The sequence below is a fragment of the Ambystoma mexicanum genome, chromosome 3p (assembly GCF_040938575.1).
Source record: "Ambystoma mexicanum isolate Mex_15411 chromosome 3p, UKY_AmexF1_1, whole genome shotgun sequence".
Lineage (NCBI taxonomy): Eukaryota > Metazoa > Chordata > Amphibia > Caudata > Ambystomatidae > Ambystoma > Ambystoma mexicanum.
The window spans coordinates 649487491-649506411 of NC_090925.1; the positions used below are offsets into that span (position 1 = coordinate 649487491).

Below are 18921 nucleotides of genomic sequence, written 5' to 3' on the forward strand. Positions count from 1 at the left end.
CTCTCAGTCTTGTTTCACAGTACCTTACAATGAAGTAAAAGAGGCAGCTCATGACTCCTGTTCCTGGCAGTTCCTACATATCTCACTGTTCCTGGGCCTCAGTCGTGGGGACAAGAGGGAGGACCTCTGGGGACTCCTGCACGGCACTGGGAAGATCAGCAGCTAGAAAATGGCAACTTCAATTTCAGTGGTTTTGAGTAAAGCACACAAACGGGTGTCCTTCTCCCGGGTTGTACGGTTTCCTGCAGCACTCTGAGGCAATTCAACCAGCTCCGAGGTAAGGTGCCAGGTGGCTTACTGTCGAGTTGATTGGTCCCACCAACTCAAAGGGAGAAGTCGTCCTTGAAGGGGCTTCTCTGTCAATGTGAACTTGGCGATTCGGACCTGCAGCAGGGCTTCACTGGGCAAACCAACGGTCCAGGAGTTGCAGCAGCCGTCCTCTTCAAGCTCCTCTTCGGTTCCTTCGTTCCAGTGGTCGACTCTCCTTCCAAGCCAAGAGACTCGCCTTTTATTCAGTTCTCTCCCATTCATTCCAGCCTAGCTGCCACTCATCCAGCAGGGTGGCTGTCCTTGTCGGACAATCAGCCAGCCAATCACCACAGAGTGCATTTGGGTCTCCTAGGAGACCCAAGCACAGGGAGTTTCGGCACCTCCCTCACTTCCTGGCCACCCCAGACACTCGGGCGCCAGAGGTGGGTTCAGTCCTGAAGCCCGCCCAAGGTGAATGAACAAAGAGACCAAACCTGGTTTAGCACGCAGCGAAAAACTCCAGAAGGACCTTTCCAAAAAGAAATGGCAAAAAAAGAAGACCAGGACTGTTTAAACAAAGGGGGCTCGGACACCATCTTGAAAAACATGGCTCCCGTGATTTAATGCTAACGGAGCTACTAACAGTTGGCGGTCGGGTAAAATCATGGTAGTTCGTTGTAAAACCACTGCCACCAGCCATTTCGAGAGGAAAGGGTAGCATTTGACTGCTACATGAGTATCTAGACACAGGGGATACTAAGTAACCCCTCCAGCACTATTGCAAGATAGGGTGTGCTGGGTCTAGGAATTTAAAAGACTTTACTAGTCAATTTCACTTTACTTACTCTGGGAAAAAGTAGTTAATCCCATAGAAGGTATTTAAACCTTGGGAAAGCCTGAAAGGCTTCCCTGTTTCACTGCAATGAGGTTGGTGTGTAACACAAATCAACAAGCGGATGCCTATGGAGTTGGTTAGACTCCATAACCAAAGAAAACACATGGGTAAAACACATTTCAAAATACATGAGAGAGTGGGGAAAAAAGGGTCACACTCTCTCCAGGTAAAAAAATAAGTGCTCAAAATCCAGCAAAGTTGCTGGGGGTCTCTAAGTGAAGGGAATTAGCACATTCTGAGAATTCTCCCGAACACTGTTGGGTAAACTACTGTTTCCAAGAGCAGTGAAGTGAAATTGACTTCACTTACATTTGTGACTTTCTTACAAACAGGGTTCTGGAGGGGTTACTTAGTATCCCCTTTGTCTAGTTTCTCATGTAACATTTTTATGTTACCCTTTCAATGATTAATGGCTGGTCGCAGTTTTTTTTCTTCGTTTTCCTACCAATGTGTGTTTCTACCGCGGGCTGCAATTGCAGATGCAGTAAAGCACCCATGGGTGCCTATTTTGTCAAAATGGCCCTGGTGGTCTTTTTCCACCATTTCTTGTTGGAAAGGTCCTTTTTGAAATTTATTGTGTGCGCCAAACCAGATTTAGTTCCTTTGTTCATTTTGTCTTTGGCAGGTTTCACTGCTGGAGCCTGCCTCTGGCTCCAGCGTGTCTGGCAAGGCAGGAAGTGAGGGAGGTGCCCGAAACTCCAGGTATTTAATCCCCGTGGTTACAGGAATGCACCCAAAAGGTGATTGTCTGGCTGGCTATCCATGCAGGACAGCCACCCTGCTGTGTGAGTGACAGCTAGGCTGCGAATGAATGGGAGAAACCTGCATAAAAAGGCAAGGGTTTTTGCTTGGTAGGCAGGGTCGACCACTGGACAAAGGAATCCAAAGAAAAACTTGAAAGAGATGCCTGCTGCAACTCCTGTACCGTTGGTTTGACCGGTGATGCCCTGCTGCAATGTTGAAGCTCCAAATTCGCCTCGACTAGAGAAGCCCTGCAAAGGACGACTTCTCTCATTGGGTTGGTGGGACCAATCGACCCCAAGACGAACTCATCTTGACATCATCTCCGAGCTGGCTGTACTTCCTCTGCTGCTGCAGGAACCGATTGCCAGGGGGAGGAACACCAGAATAGAGTGTCTAATCTTTAAGTCGGACACGAGCTCCAGGAAGATCCTCCGAACTACCATAAAGCAGGACTAAATAAGCCTGAGCCACCTCAACAGAGTGCTGGACCTCATATGTGTGGAAAGTCCATAAGGTATCCAAGCACATTGGTGCTATTTGTGAGACGCTGAAACGGCAAAGTGTTGCTGATCTGAAGTTTGCCCATTGCTGCCGCCGAACTTCAAACCGTAGTGCAAGAGTCTTGACAGCAAACTCAGTATTGCTCTAAATGTGCCAGTGATATATCAATGTCCCCAGTGTCCTAGTTATTTAAGTCACCTCAGGGTGAAGGAAGTGTCTGTGTGCCATCCCAAATGCGTATCTACTGATTTATTGAGACGGAGCATGCATTTACCCTTTTATTGACTTTGGCTGTCCTAGCTCCCTGAAGACTCTTCTAGTCCATTGACTGATATCGTTTGTCCCTCATAGGTGCTAACTTGTTGTAGACTAACTGCTGGTAAACTCCGTCTAGATTTCATTGGACGATTTAGTTGTGCTCACATTTACTGAGAACCCGTTTAACCTTTTTCTTCCATAAATCTTTCCTTTCTGCAACCTCAGAATCTGCAAAGTATAACTGCCATTACTGTCCTTGTGGATGATTCACATCAGGGTGTATGAATTGTGTAAAAGGCATATCCAAAGAGTATCCACTAACTTTTTTTTTTGATTCTGAAAAGTCATTTTAAAGTGCATTTACAGTGTTACATGAATTACCTTTGTAAAGAACGTGTTAATGTTAAATACATAAATAAATATTTATAACAGAAACCTTGAGTGTAAGTGTTACTTGTATTTACAGATTTCATTTGTACAGCTCTACAGCTCACATTTACCCCTCTTGAGATAAGCCTGGCTGCTCAGTCTCCCTACCAACCTGTGTAGTACAGACAGACACCAAAAGGTGGGTTGCCCAATACCAAGCAGATAAGTGTTGTGTAGACTCACACAGTGTGACAACATCAATTCTTACCAAACATGGCCTCCTAAAATCTTCCCCTTATGGTGGATACTAGAAAATCAATCTTGACACTGGGCCTGACCCCAGCACAACAATGGAAGGAACTAAAAAATTCACAATGCAAAATTGACAGTGGCTGTTCAATCCTGGAATGCCAGTTCCCCCGAGCATCAGCAACATCACTCTGGCTGGTTTGAGTATTGGCAATGTCTGTAGCCACTCTATCCAGATCCAACCAATTCACTTGCAAATCTCAGGCTTCAAGCAAGAAGCCTGCAAAAGCTAAAAGCAAAATAGGGCCTTTTGCTACCGTGCCCTGCAAGAAGTCTAACAAGTGGTCTTCAATGAAACAGGGTTCAGCCACTAGGAGCAGATCTTTTAAGACTTAAAAATAGTTAATTTTGCCCAGAAGTGCACCTATAAAAACAACAATAGGTAACACTGCAACCAGCCTGTTCAGGGTGTGCAAAAGTAGCATCATACATTTGACTGAAAAATCAAAAGGGAAACAATGTTTCCCAGCAGTATTCCTTATGGAAGGAAGGGCTCCTACAAAATAGGTTTTCATGGGAGAGAGAGAGTCTCCCTGCCCTGGAAGGTTTATGGGCTCATCAGTGCCTCAAACTATCAGTTGAGAAGTTACTGAGACTGAAAAAGCCTCACTCAAAAAGTCATGCCAGGGTTCAAATCAGTCAGCTGATATGATATGATGGGGTCCCATTGAAGTAAGTGGAGAAGCTGCAAAAAGAAATCTATTTTGAAAGGCAGCTTCAACACTTCGCAATGTATCCAAAATGTAGGACTGGGGGAGCAGGAGTTAATACAGATTTACAGTATACCAGCTACATCATGGATGAAAGGCAGGACACATTAACGTTATACAAGGAAATTAGCAAACCCAAGAGGTCTGATCTGGACACCTAAAGTAAGGGACATGAAAGGGCTAGGGAAACCAGTAGGAGACAGTTTTAGAGAACAGATTTTGTACTTTGACCCAAATGAGCTAAAGAATTCAAGTGTCAAAGCTAAAATACTAAATGATGCACTAGTGGTATTACATCTTGGACCATGTATCACTCAAGAAAAATCAAACTTTTTCTCAGGGCATCAGGGTAGCAGGGATCTGTGTGTCAGAGATTTCTGAAACATGCATTTATGGTAGGAATGGGCAAAACTACGATTTCCTGTTTGGTGGTCGGGTCTACTATATGGAAGCTGGTCAGATGCCCTAAAGTGGGTGGACTAGTATTTCTTTTGGTAAAAGTCACTGATGCGGATGTCCAGAGTATCCCTCTGAAAGATAGAACATTTGTGAACAATCTTGTTCTCAAACAAAGGTCTGTACGTTAGTGGGATGAACCAGACCTGTCTTCTAAGGTAACATGGCAGACAAGATGCTGTCATGGCCTGGTGGAGAAGTGAATGACCCAAGTCCTGCACAGTAGCTTTTATAGTTTTAATGTGGGCTTGCACAGCCCAACTAGGCTGCGTTTCCAGAACTAGTTTGACCTCCGACTATGTGATGTGTAGTCTTACTCTATACCTCTTTGATTGCATCTACCTTGGGGGCAGAAGGTGGGGGGGGGGGCGCGCTGAGAAATGTACACACATGGAAGCTTCCATCCCTCACTCAGTCAGTCAGTCTCATACAGCCTTGCTAGAACATTCACTGAAAAGGAATAGAAGGGCTTTGGCTATGAGAGTTTAGAGTTTTACATTAATCAACAGCTGAGTCACCAAACAATTCTAAGAACCACATGCTTACCATCAGCGGCCACGTGCTGCTCCTCTGCCTGCTCTTCTGCCCCTAGTTCATTTTCCCCATTCTGAGGCTGGCGATTCTGGTTCAGGTTTGGATTATTATTGTTGTTGATCTGATGGTTGTTGTTTTCATTTTCATTGTTGGAGTTCTGATTGCTCACCAGAGCAGAAGAGACCCCAATGCCAGTGCCAGCACTTAGCCCTACACGTGCACAGCCCTGAAAAAAAATACAAACAAATGAGCACATATCCCTTGAAAACACTAGGAATGTGAGCTTTGCGGAATCATACCTTGGGCAAACTAAACAGTGCTTTGAAGAACCTATCTAAAAAGATAGTGGTAAACAGAATGACCTCATCGGAGGAACCTCATATTTGAATCTTTTTCCCTGACAGAGGAGGCCACTATTATCCCATTACCTATCAATGTGGACACACGTTACCAGACCATTCTCCAACAGGAGCTCACTGTTCGCTCATTCCTTACACGACCAACCCATCCTCAACAGCATGCTTCTTCTCTTGTATTCGTGAGGTTAATGAGCTATGCTCCATACTAGGGCAGGATTAAATGTGTGGTGTTCTTAGCCACTTCTTGCCAGATGTATTGGCTTTTGATTCCCTTTTTCCTCTCAGCAGTTTTAATGCAAAGTCCGTCTCACAGAGGTCCTATATTTGTACTATACATTAAAAGTCCTCTTGACTCAAAGTAGGGCTACCCCAAAGGTACCTTAGAGTGTCCCAAAGAGGATACATCCCCTCTCAATCAGTCTTGTGGTTAGGCTTGTAGCATCAGTGTTCTTTGCGTAATATGGCATCCACATTGTTTTAAAGATTTACCATGCTTGGGACCCTTTTGTGCCACTTCGCCATTCACAAAATTAAGGTAATCTGCTTGCCTAAAAGATCCTAGGGGCGGGGGAGGAGGGTGGTTTGCATGACTATCCCTTGTGTGTATGACAAGAAGAGACTGCATCACCCGACTGGGTCCACAATCCAAACTGCCACCACGGCACAATACATGGGTATTATACTAGCACCAGATAAAAAGACTCTGTATGCCAACAACTACGCTCCATAATTAACACTGCTTGAATGCAAGCTCAATGCATTGCTCTGGTTACCATTGTCCCTATATGGGCGTATATCCCTACTAAAAATGCTGGTAGTGCCGAAGCTGCTATACTTATTTAACGTTATCCCGATCTGGCCGGGCAGAAAATTCAACACACTTCAGAGGCTTGCCTCCCGTTTTGTCTGGGGAGGGCAGGCGCCCAGATTCAGCTGGCCCAAACTGTGCGAGAGCTATGATGCGGGGGGCCTGGCCGCCCTAGACTTCCTCCTATACTACTATTCTGCACAAGCGCACTTCGCTAAATACTGGACTAATACTGCAGAACAATTTGTGCATATACACGCAGAAGAATTCGCAGCATCCCCCTGAACCTCGAGAGCATGATATTCGCCAAAGCAACAAAAGAGGGGACACTGGCTGATCCAATGGCGTCGACAGCACGGGCATGGTTACAAATCCTCAAGAAGGTGAGATGCGATTTGCCGTATTGGCCCCACCTCCCCTATGGCAATATCCGGACCTGGAGCCCACCATGGATTGCACGATACAAACAAGATGGGATCCCGGAAAACAGGCCAGGATTGGGGATCTCTTCCCGGAAGGCCGTTTCCTCACAGTCGCTGAGATTCAGAGCTGGGGCAGGGCTATCCACGACACTTCATTATCAACGGCTAAAGGCAACCTGCAAGAAGAAATGGTCATCCTTCCCGCTGGCACTGCCAACTCACAAATTCCACTCTGATATTTTAACAGAGGATGGCTTCGTGGGCAATGTCTCTATGATCTACAGGACAGTACAAAACAACACCCCATACAAAGATGAAATAAAAACCAAATGGGAAAGAGATCTAAACATTGAGATCGAAGAGCAACGCTGGACAAACTATTGCAGATACACAAAAACTATTTCCCTATGTGCAGATTTCATACTTATCCAATTTAAAATTGTGAACCACCTACACTTAACGCCCAGCCAAATATCCAAGTTCGACCCTTCAAAGCCAAACTCATGCCCCAAATGTGGTACATCTACTGCAAATGTGATCCATATGTACTGGGAGTGCCCACCAATTCACCAATTCTGGAAGGAAGTAGCAAATACTATGAACGCCATACTGAATAGGAACATCCCTGTCAGACCGCTGAAATACTTACTAGGAGACATCGGGAAAACATCCGTCAAGACCCGCAGACTATTTGCAGTAGGAGGAGACATGGCCAAACAGAACATTCTTACAAAATGGAAGTCCAAGACCCCTCCTACACACGACGGCTGGCTCTGGGACCTAATCGGCACGCAAGACTGAAGAAACCTATATAAGAGGGATCCAAACCACTTCCAGACCCAAAGATATCTGGCCCCCCCCTCAGAGCATATCTACAGACTGCGGAAGAATCAGCGGAAACAGTGGATATCGAATTGTTACCCGAATAACCCCCTATGGCAGACTCCTCTCTCTCTCTCCCTTTCCCTCCCGCCCCCCCCTCACCCTGTGCCCAACAAACTGTACCTCAGCCCATGTCTACGTCATACTTACAAACCGTATTGCTCTCAATGTAAATGCATCATCCACGTTGTGATGTTTTTTAAAAAAATGTTTAAAACAACCAACAAACAACAACCAAACTTGCAGTACATATTACAATATGTCAAATTTTATACAACACAATGATTGTTGACTGCTTTTCCCTTCACCCCCACACGCCCCCCCCAAGCCTACATCTCTTTGCGATCTACTTCTGCAGTTTGCAAAGGGGTTTCCTTACTCGTGTTCTCCACTGGGAGCTGGTCGCTTGACCAATCTTGCGTAGACCCAAATAGTGTAGCTATTAGGTGTCTCCAGCTTGTCAGGGTTTCTGCTTCTTCATTCACCCCCAGACCCCCATGTTACTAGCATCCAGCCATACTACAGTTTCGGCTTATGCCCATTTCTGGAGGTCTTTCCACCATATTTCAATCCTAGGTCTGTGACACACCTTCCATCCCATAGCGATCCTACGCTTCGCCAGTATATACATCAAATCCTTTAGTTTGCTTACATGTTTAAGTTTACGTGGTCTTGCGAAAACCCCAAGCAGACATGCCCACGCTATCCCAACAGTTATCTTAATCCCCTTTTCCTCCAATCTGTGAGCTATTTCTCCCCAAAATTTCTCAATTTCCGGGCACGCCCAGAACATATGCGTCATCCCAGCGTTTTCTTCGCCATATTTGGGGCATATTGGTCTTTCTGCATTGCTGAATTTAGCTATCCTTTGGGGTGTCATAAGCCCTGTGGGTTATGTACTACTGTATTTGCTGTAACCTCACATTGTTTGACACTTTGTGGTACCCTTGGGCTCGCTCCCACATTCCATCACTCATCGGGGCACCCACCTCCTCTTCCCAGTCCTGTCGTAGTTGAACCACTTCCTTTCCCACTTTAGACATTACCAGCTCATATATCCTGGATATCTCGTACCGTCCCTCTGCTATAGCATATATTATTTCTATGGTGGTGTCCGGTTGTTCTTCCAATACTATTTCTGACCATGTTTCTTTAATTTGCTGGACCACCCTGTGATATGTAATATATTGTCCTGTATGTAACCCGGTTTCCTCCACCAGCGTCCCAAATTCCTTTATCTTCCCCTCTTGCCAAATATCTCCTGTTGTCGCTATGCCCACCGCTTCCCAGTGTTTCCTGATTATCTTCATTAACTGCACCGCTTTCCCTGCCAGTACAACCAGTGGCACCTGCGGGAACACTGGGTCGGTTTTCCATTATCAGACAGGCCTCGCGCCATATTTTCCACCCCAATGTCAACACCTTTGGGCGCTTTTTCATGTATGGTTTGGACAGCCATATGATTTCCTTCAAGAAGTATGGGGCACAGTCCTGTCTGAACAACCTTGATTCTGAGATTGGGTCTTCTGATAGCCATTTTAGCACGTATTGTAGCTGGCTCGCTAAATAATACATTTCGAAGTTTGGCAAGTTCATGCCCGCCTTGTCATATGCATTTTGCAATTTCCAAAGGGCGACCCTGATCCTCACCCCATGCCAGAGGAACCCCCTACACATGCTGTGCACCCTTGTCAAAGAATCGTCTTGATTTCAGATATGGTATATTCCCAAAATAATGCAATAGTCTGGCTAGAACCACCATTTTCAACATTGCCCCTCTCCCCATCATCGCCAGAGGGAGCTTTACCCAAAACTTCATGCCATTTTCGATGCCCTTGACTGCCTTCGTGGTGATATACTGGTGCTCTGCCTCTACCGTATGGTAGATGTCTATCCCAAGGTACCTAAATGTTTTAAACTGCAACGGTATTTGTAAAACTGGCAATTTCTCTCGTGGAAAACTATCTACCCATAGGGAATATGCATGATTTTCTGGGGTACCGCTATGCCAGACAGCGCCGCAAATCGTTCCATTACTTCCAGAACATATTGAAGGTTTTCTTCTGGGTATTGTAAATACAACAGCATATCGCCAGCGTACAAGGAAAAAAGTGTGGTTCTCCATTTATGTTCATCCCTATCTTGTCATAATGTTGCCTTAGATATATTGCCAGGGGCCCTAATGCTAAAATATACAGCATGGGGGACCAAGGGCATCCTTGTCTAGTACCCCTGCTAAATTGCCACATTTCCAATATTATTGCTCCCGTTTTAACCCTAGCCAACGGTGCACTGTACAGCAATTTGACCCATTTAAGGTACCCAGGTCCTATCCCATAACTGGACAGGGCTACTATCAGCCATGGCCATTTAACTGGGTCAAATGCTTTTATTGCGTCTAGTGATATAATTGCAATTTCCGAAGTTTCCCCTTTTGTATGTTCTATAACTCAGTGTAGTCGCCTGAGGTTGTTAGTTATATTTCTATGTGGGACGTACCCAGTCTGGTCAGGGTGTATTAGTTTGTCAATAATCTGTTTCATCCTGTTTGCCAGTACCGCCGTGAGCATTTTACTATCTTGATTAAGCATTGACAACGGTCTAAATGATCCACAATCTTTGCCCAGCTTATTGGGTTTAGGGAGTGGTATAATAATCGCCTCTCTCAAGGACTCCGGCAATCTTCCTATTTCGTATGCCTCATTTAACATGGCCAAAAACAGGGGGAGCACCTCCTTTCTGTACAGTTTATAAAATTCACTAGAGAGACCGTCGGCTCCTGGGGTCTTGCAAGTGGGTAGCTGCACCACCACCTCCTCTACTTCTTCCAGGGTTATCGGGGCGTCTAGGTCCGCTTGCTCCTCCGCACTAATTCGTGGCATACCTAGGTCTTCCAGTGTTTCCCTTATGTCCCTGTGGTCGCTTCCCCCTTCATCCCGATACAGTTGGTGATAGTACTTTAGGAATTCTCTATTCACACCCTCTTGGGTATCCACTACCTGCCCATCCTCCTTCTCTGCTGCCCCGATTGTTGGTCTTGGGGTCTATTTTTTGTATAACCATGCTAACACCCTGTTACGTGGTACATTTCGGATTCTGCACTTTCTTTTGGTTCGAGATACATCACATCTGAAGCAGGAACACTGGCCTAAACATCTAACAGCCATGAAAGCAGATGTCGCAGAGAACCACCAGAGCACAACCAGCCCAGCTAGCTGTGGAATGCCGCAGGCCTCGCAGAGACGGGCATGAACAGCCCTCCCTTCGAGAATGTACACAGTTCGGATGCTGCTGGCTCAAGTCCCAAGGTTGATAAGAGCCTGACTTGCAAAGACAATCTGAAGTTACGAAATGTACTTGATTGCCTTTTCTTCGGCGAAATGAACTATTGTTATGAATACGTACGGCTAATGGGAGGAGATTAATATGTAGCTTTGCATTGTACATAAGTATGAGCCAGGCCTGGGAGGGGGCAGAGTCGATGCAGCCCTCCAGAGCCTGGTGTGTGTGTTAACATTACAGCACTTTTACAACCCCACTTCTGGCTTTGTGGGTTATTTGTGTCCGAGTGCCAAGTGCGTGGAATGCCTGAGACGGTGCGAGGGAGCTGGATTTGCACTAGTATCGGGGAGAGCAGGACGAACGATTGTAACACACCCTTCCTGGTTTATCTCCTCCCGCATGTTGTCTTTCTACATATCTCTTATAATTTCAGTTGCACAGTGTCTCCCAGTGTCCCGCACATTCTTTTCGCAGCCTGCTTATGGTTTCGGTGTCCTCTTTAGTATTGCCTTTGCTTCCCATCATTTTCTCCAGCTCACTTTCCGCTTCCTGCAGTGCTGTTAGTATCCCTCCTTGCAGTCCTTTAGTCATAGCTATGGCTATCCACCTCACTACCACCTTACAGGCTTCCCAAAGCGTACCCGCCAACTCAACACTACCGGTGTTGGTCTCAAGGTAACTGAATATTTCTTCTCTCAAGTCCTCCCTGAACAGTACATCTTTTAACACCTCAGCTCTTAGGCACCATGTCGGTATCCTTGCTCTTGGGGGTCTGTATTGCCATGTGAGGGCCAGTGGCGAGTGGTCAGACAAGACCCTTGCCCTGTATTCCATCTGTACTATTTCTGCCATCAGCTCTTGCGTGACAAACATGTAATCTAGCCTAGTATGCAGGTTTTGTGGGGCTGAGTAATGCGAGTACTGTCTGTCCTGAAGGTGGCACATCCTCCAAGCGTCCTCAAACCCGAAGTCCTTTAACAGTGACTGCAGTACCCTAGCAGCTGGGGCAGGTCCGTCTATTTTGTTGTCCGATCTGTCTACTCTCGGGTTTAGCGTACAGTTATAATCCCCCCCCCTCCCAAATCACCGCCTCCCCCGAGTACATGATCAGTTTGGTATACAGGGGCCTAAAATATGCCACTGTGACCTGATTTAGGGGCGTACGTATTTATAATACATTTCTTTATTTTCCACCAACCCTCTTACTGCGACCATCCTCCTGTCTGCTTCCGCTGTGGATTGTAATAACTGGAATGGAACATGCAGCGCCACCCAGATGATCACCCCTCTAGCATAAGCTGAATATGTCGCGCCAACCACCGTCCCCTTCCATTTCTTCTGGATAACCTCTAGTTTCTCTTTCGTAAGGTGTGTCTCTTGTATCAGGACTATGTCTATTTTCTGTCTGCACAGGTACATCATAACCATATTCCTTTTCAGTTAACTATTGAGCCCCCTAACATTCCAAGTTAGTACTTTGAGGTCCCCCATTATCCAATGCCTTCCCGCCCCTCCTTGTGTGGATCTGCAGGTTTCTCTTGTAAGCCATCGCTCATGTCTGTAGGCTCTTTCCCAAACTTGACCTCGCCCCTCCCCCTCCTTTTCCAACCTCAACTTACTTCCCAAACTCCCAACTTTCCCTCCCTTCCTCTACAAACACCCCAAACCCCCCCCTCCCCCACCCTCTCCAGCCCCAACTGGTGCCCAGTTCCATCCCTGGATCTCAGGCCTACCCGCATTTAGTACCTCTTCAGCAATGTCGATACTAGGACACAGCAGGGGGCTGCCACCCTACCGGCAACCTAACTATTAGGTTCAAGAGTGCATCCTTCGCATCTCCTGTTATCTGACACATTATGTTGTGCACCTTCCGTGTTACATTCTTAATCCGTCACCCCTTAATTTCAACACAATCCTACTCTATCTTATATTCAAATCCCAAAGTCACAGTATATACAGCACCTCGGTCTCAGGATCAGGCTCACTTGTCCGTACTGTCCTCTTTCCGACTGTCCGCTCCCTCCGGACAATTTTGGGTATCCAACCATTCTGTTGCGTCTTCCAGAGACTCAAAGAACAGAGCTTTGTTTTTGTGGAACATTTTCAGCTTTGCTGGGTACATCATCATATATCGTAAGCCCGCATCTCGCAATCTCCTCTTCACTGTCCCATAATTCAGTCGCCGTCTCTGCACTTGAAGTGTGTAGTCAGGATATGCTGAGATGTTTGCAGATGCCCTCTGTATGGTGCCCCCTTTCCGGAGATATTCCAATATCTTCTCTCTATCTCTGTATTTCAATATCTTGGCAATGATTGGCCGGCGGGGGGGGTTCCTGGGGGAGATCTCCTTGTGAGCGCTCTATGTGCTCTCTCCACCGCAAATCCTTGCGTAAGGGCCCCGCCTCCTATTTCCTGCAGCAGCATGTTTTCAAAGTAGTCCGTCAGGTTAGGGCCTTCTTCCCCTTCCGGAAGGCCTACTATGTGTACATTGTTCCTCTAGGCATGCCCTTCAGCTTCCTCTGCTCTGTTCTCTAGGTTGCTGACTAGTTGCTTCAGAATGTGGATCTCCGAGGCATGAGATGTTCAGGCTGTCGTGTTTGTGGTCACTTCATGTTCCAGCTCATCTGTGCGTTCTGCTATTTTCCGTACATCCTGTCTGAGTAGATTGACTTCCTCCTGTACTGCGCCCACTTTGAGCTCCAGCGCTGCTTTAAGTTCAGCTGTGGCTGCTTCCAGCTTGCTCTCCCATGTAGCCTTTAGGTCCACAATTGCTTCATGGATCTGCCAGTCATCGCGCGTTGGGGTCGTGTCCACCTGTGGGTTTTTGTCTTTAGGTCTCGCCCTCTCTGTCTGTTGTGGGGTTTTGGTGAAGTCCTCTAATGTGGACTGCTTCCCCCTGGATTTGGGAAGTTTGGATGTCATTTTGGTGCCTGGATTCACATGAGCTCTAAACACCTGGAGCACACCGTCCCCCGAGTGCACAGCAGAGGTTTGCCGGCCCCTTGTATTGTTGTCATAGACCGTAGGGGTAATCGTGTGTACGACTGGGGTTCGGCCATTCTGGTGTTATGCCACGGCTAGGTGCGTCTTTCCTGGAGCTGTAATGATTCTGGATCTAATCTCCAGGGGGCTGGGAATCCCCGGGTTCTGTCCATTCAGGATGAGTTGCCTGTTGCGCAAATGGATTCCGTCCTCCCACGTCTTTGGCCGCCGCTCTCTCTTCGTCTTGTTGTCCCGGCTCTGGTTAGGTCACCCTACTCATCTGCACATTCCAGTGCCTGCGAGTCCAACGTGGTTCTATAGAGGGTCGTTACACAGCCTGTTGTGTGGAAGCATGAGATGACAGCGTGCGGTGGCGTGCACTTGTGTATCTTGTCCTGGGGTATTGTGCATCCAGGCAAGATCTGGTAGTGTGCTGCCCGCTTCCTCTGTCAGCCTCCTGGCGTTATTTGATAATTTGGTATCATGGACCCCAGCGCTTATCAGATGTCATTCACTATGGGCGGTATGAGTCCCATCTTGTCTGGCCACCCAGGGCAGTTTCATGTATGGGTCTTTATTCTGCTGGCAGGGCTCTTGCTTCCTGTGGCACAGTGTCTTCCACTGCCTCTGTCTGTCTGCAGTGTCACAGACTTTGGCTCATTCCCCTGGCCCTAGTTGTTCACTTTCTGTGCAGTGATGAGCAGCTGTACATTCCCATTCTAGTCCACTTAACTTGATCCGTTCTGTACTTCTCCCCAGGGGGAGCCTGTGGCCCCCTCAGCACACCACTCCGGTCCTCAAATCCAACCGTCGTGTGCGTCCTGCCTTAGCCACTGGACCACTTACCTTCCCGCTGCAGACCTCGTATCAGCATTCCTTTTGCTTTCATGTTGTGATGTTATGCCAGTAATATATAAAGTTTTTTTAAAAAAAAAAAAAAAGAAGAGACTGCATTGGGGTCACTGATTGCCTGTATTCCAGGACTGGGACTGTAACCAGGTTGTATAAAGTTCTGAATGGCATCGACAGAATCCTGTCTGTGATACTGTGTGTGTTAGGTAAGATTTTCATAGAAATGGTACATCTTTCTGACCCAAGTCAACCCCAGAACGTTTGCTTTACTAGTGGGATATTTTTCCTTAATACCTCAGTGAGTGGGAACCTTTTTCCACGCCCACAGAATATTTTACTCTTTTTATGGGTGTCATTCTTAAGACTCTCCATAATTCTTTTTAAAGTTATACTCTTTAACTTATTAGCAATAAGTGCCTTTTGTTGCTGGGTTGCCCTAGAGGCTGCCCTTTTAACTTTTTCTGGCTAAACTTGAGAGAACTACAGTTCCCAAGGGTAGAAAGGATCTTTGGATCCTTTTTACATTTTATTCTGTGAAGCTAGCACACCACACCTTTTGTGGAGTGCTGCGGAGAAACAATGTATCCCCGTTCACACTAAATCTGTAACAATTCTGTTGCAGGGACAAGCTTACTGGCTGGTGGCAGCGATACCTTGTATTCATTTGGTGCACCTTTACCGCGGGCTGTGTTCACAGCTGCAGTAAAGGCACCTAAGGGTGCGCATTTTACACAAATGCCCCAGTCTTTTTTTGTCATTTTAGTGTTTGTCCTTTCTTGTTCCTTCCACTGACATCCAGGGTGTGTAAATCCTTTTGTGAGATTTTTATCTTCAGTGGTAGTCCCGTGCACTCCCAGCCCAGGCTCCAATCTGTCTGTGAGGGCAGGAAGCGAGGGAGGAGACCAAAGCTCCACAGCCCTTTGTCTTCCTCCTTGACTGAATGGGGCCAAATCCCAGTGGAGGCTGGCTATCCTGACTGGACAACCACACCGCCCCTTCATGTAAAATGCAGGGAGAGAATGAAGAAGTTGTGTTGTAATTGTCGATAAATACTGGGAACCTGGAAGCTGAAGTGCAGTCGACCAGTGGAACTGAAACCGGAGAGGATGATGAAGGAAAAGCGGCTGAGACGATTTCCAGCAACGGGAGAGCTTGCTGTGTGACCTGAGTCTGCTATAGGCCTTCCTTCCAAACGAACTCGGGACTCTGAAAATGATGTCCCTGACCGAGAGCCTGATGAGACCCACCAGACTCAAGAAGACCTGCATTTTGCACCATCCCACGGATTGCTGCAACCTTGCGAGGGTGCAATACCCCAATACCCTGGGACCACGAGCCAATGTGCGCTGCACATTTTTCTGAATCTCGCTGAAACTTCCTGGGCATCCTGGTGTATCTCCAGAGACCGGAATCAAGTCCAAAAAGTCCCCTCAACAGAGTGGTGGACCTTTGTAAAAATGAGAATTCAAACGTGATTTTCTGTCTTCTTAGGTGCTCCTGTAAAAGGTGCCAAATCTGCAGAACTGCATTCAGTTGCGAAGGAAACGTGCCTAGAGCCTTCTCCGTCGTTCCCTGCTGCAATTCAGTCACCACGACAAGGAATCCACTGACTGGGAATTTGGCCTGCTGCAAAATCTTTCAATGCCGAGGTACTGTGTTGGCTTGGGTATGTGCTTACCTTAAGTCTCAAGATTTATGTGTAGCTGTGGGGCGTTTTCTGTGATTGGGGGGCCTCTCCTCCAGTTCACCCAGTTGCACTACTGGAATCCTGCTAGGGTGTCTTCTTTGAAGCTAAGTAAAAGTACTCACCTATTTGCCCAGTCTTCCCTAAGGAAATATGATTTTCGCTACTTAAGAATCTATTCCGACACTGTTGGTCACTAGATCCTAGTGACCCCCCCCCCCCGAACCTCCCACTTCTGCCACCGAGAACACACTCCTGCTCCAAGAATAAGGAAAAGACTTAAGGGATTGGGCCTTTTGCCTAGAAAATAAAATAGGTGTTTAAAAGTTACTTACTTGTAAAAGAGTTGGCTGGGAACTAATTCTAAGAGTGAACAGTTACAAAAGTCCTTACTTACCTTGGCTGTGTGATGCACTATTCTTAAAAGTATGGTTAACATCTTTCCTTAGAAACCGTTTGATTAGGTTGTGCCTCTTCCCAAAAGTAATGTGTTGGTTTCACCAGATTATGCCCGTTAGGATAATTGTATGAGTGTCCCCCAACTGTTGGTATAACCAGATAACTCCTGTTAGGATAATTGTATGAGTGTTCGCCAACTTTGTCTTGCTTACCCAGACTTGCTGCTAGCCTGTCCAGAAGAACAAGTTACTTTCTTACCTGGTAACGTTCTTTCGATGGGATGTTTCGACGACATATTCCACATCTATGACAGGTAATCACCACAGCTTTGCTGCTTTGGAATTGTTTTTCAGCGTCTGCGTCGATTACGTCGATACGCTGTCCTCGAGGGCCTCCGTCGAGCGGACGTCACCGGATGTTATAAGTAGGACGCACGGCGCCCTTAGCCTCTTAGCCTCAGTTGTAGTTTTTTCCCAGAAAGTGTGGCACCAATCTTCTGCCAGTATGACTACAGAAAGCCTTGCGGAAACGAAAGCTGCAATTGCATAATACATTTTGTAGAGGGTCAGGTAGGGAGGGAGCGATGTGGAATACGTCGTCGGAACATCCCATCGAAAGAACATTACCAGGTAAGAAAGTTCTTCGAAGGGATTGGTTCCTCTGACGTATTCCACATCTATGACAGATTCCCAAATTACCCAACAACGTAAGGAGGTGGGAAAAGAATTTTGAATTTTAGAATGCCCAATTAAATTGCAGAATAGAGGACCGCCTTGCCAAAGGCCAAATCTTGCCCATGGACAAAAGTATGGACATTTTATGAATGGGAACACCCCTCTGCAGGGCAGTAGAGGCAGCCACACCCCTCGTAGAATGGGCCTGTAAGCCTACCAGAGGGTCCTTACCCGCCAAGCAGTAACATTCAGAAATTGCCAAGATAATCCATCTAGACAAAGTCTCTTTAGTAACAGCTTGTCCCAAACGCCTTCCAGCGTATCCTACAAAGAGCTGGTCGTCCACTCTGACCCGGGACATGCGTGAGATGTAGAAACTTAAAGCTCTCCTAGGATCCAACCTATGGAGCCTCTCCTCTTCCTTACCAGGATGCGGAGGAGGATAGAACACTGGAAGAACGATACTCTGGCTTAAATGAAATTCCAACAACTTTCAGAAGAAAAGAAGGACGAACTCTAAGGACAACCCTGTCCTTATGGAACTCTGTGAAGGGTAGCTTAAAAAAAGTGTCTGCAACTCACTCACTCTGCGAGCGGAAGTGACCGCAACTAAAAATACAGTTTTCAAGGTCAACAGTCTGAAAGGACAAGTATGTAAAGGCTCAAACGGAATTCCATTCGGAATTTTAGAGCTAGGTTCAAATCCCAACCGGGCACTTGGAAAGGTGACGGTGGGAGCACATTAGTGAGCCCTTTCAGAAACTGAGAAATCAAAGGAATTTTAAAATAAGAATACTCCTCAGGCGAGCACTTAAATATGGACAGCGCCGCCAGATAACCTTTAATGGTGCCCACTTGCAGGCCCTTGTGGGCTAACAAAAGCAAAAAAGACAGAACCACAGGAATGGCACATGCAAAAGGATCCACATTCTTAACCCTGCACCAGTCGCAGAACTTCCTCCAACGGCAACGGTACAGGGACTTCGTTGCAGGCCTTCTAGCCGAAAGCAACACCTCCATCACATCTTCAGGGAGGTCCCAATCCTTATACCTCAACCTTTCAGAAGCCAAGCATGAAGGTTGAGGGACTTGACCTCTGGATGGAGAACCCGACACCCTTCCCGCAAGAGCAGATCGTCTCGGTAGGGAAGACGGCGTGGAGAGCAGGACGACATGTCAAAATGGTCCGGGTACCACATTCTCCTGGCCCATGCCGGAGCAATGAGGATCATTTGAGGACCAAACCACGTAACCTCTGCCGCACTTGCGGAATGACGGGGACTGGAGGAAACACGTACAGCAGTGGGAAGGACCACTCCACTACATATGCGTCCCCTAAGGCTCCTCTGGGAGGAAATTCCCACGAGCAGAATCTTTCGCACTTCCGATTGACACTGGTGGCGAAGAGATCCACTTGTGGGGTCCCCCAAAGGGCGAAGATCTCCAGGAGAATCTCCTGAGCCAGCTCCCACTCGTGAGATACCGTGCTCTGCCTGCTCAGAGCGTCCGCCGCCGCATTTTTGTCTCCGGCCAGATGAGCTGCCGAGATCGA

The 18921-nt window shown here is 47.0% G+C and overlaps 1 protein-coding gene across 5 annotated transcripts in view; it reads right to left on the minus strand.

Annotated features, from left to right (window-relative positions):
- FBXO38 (F-box protein 38) overlaps positions 1–18921 on the minus strand; it is a 1054306-nt gene that overhangs the window by 558210 nt on the left and 477175 nt on the right. For all 5 annotated transcript variants that reach the window (XM_069651425.1, XM_069651428.1, XM_069651424.1 and 2 more), the window contains exon 12: positions 5038–5251. In XM_069651425.1, coding sequence (XP_069507526.1) covers positions 5038–5251 — 214 coding nt within the window. The remainder of the gene's footprint in view (positions 1–5037; positions 5252–18921) is intronic.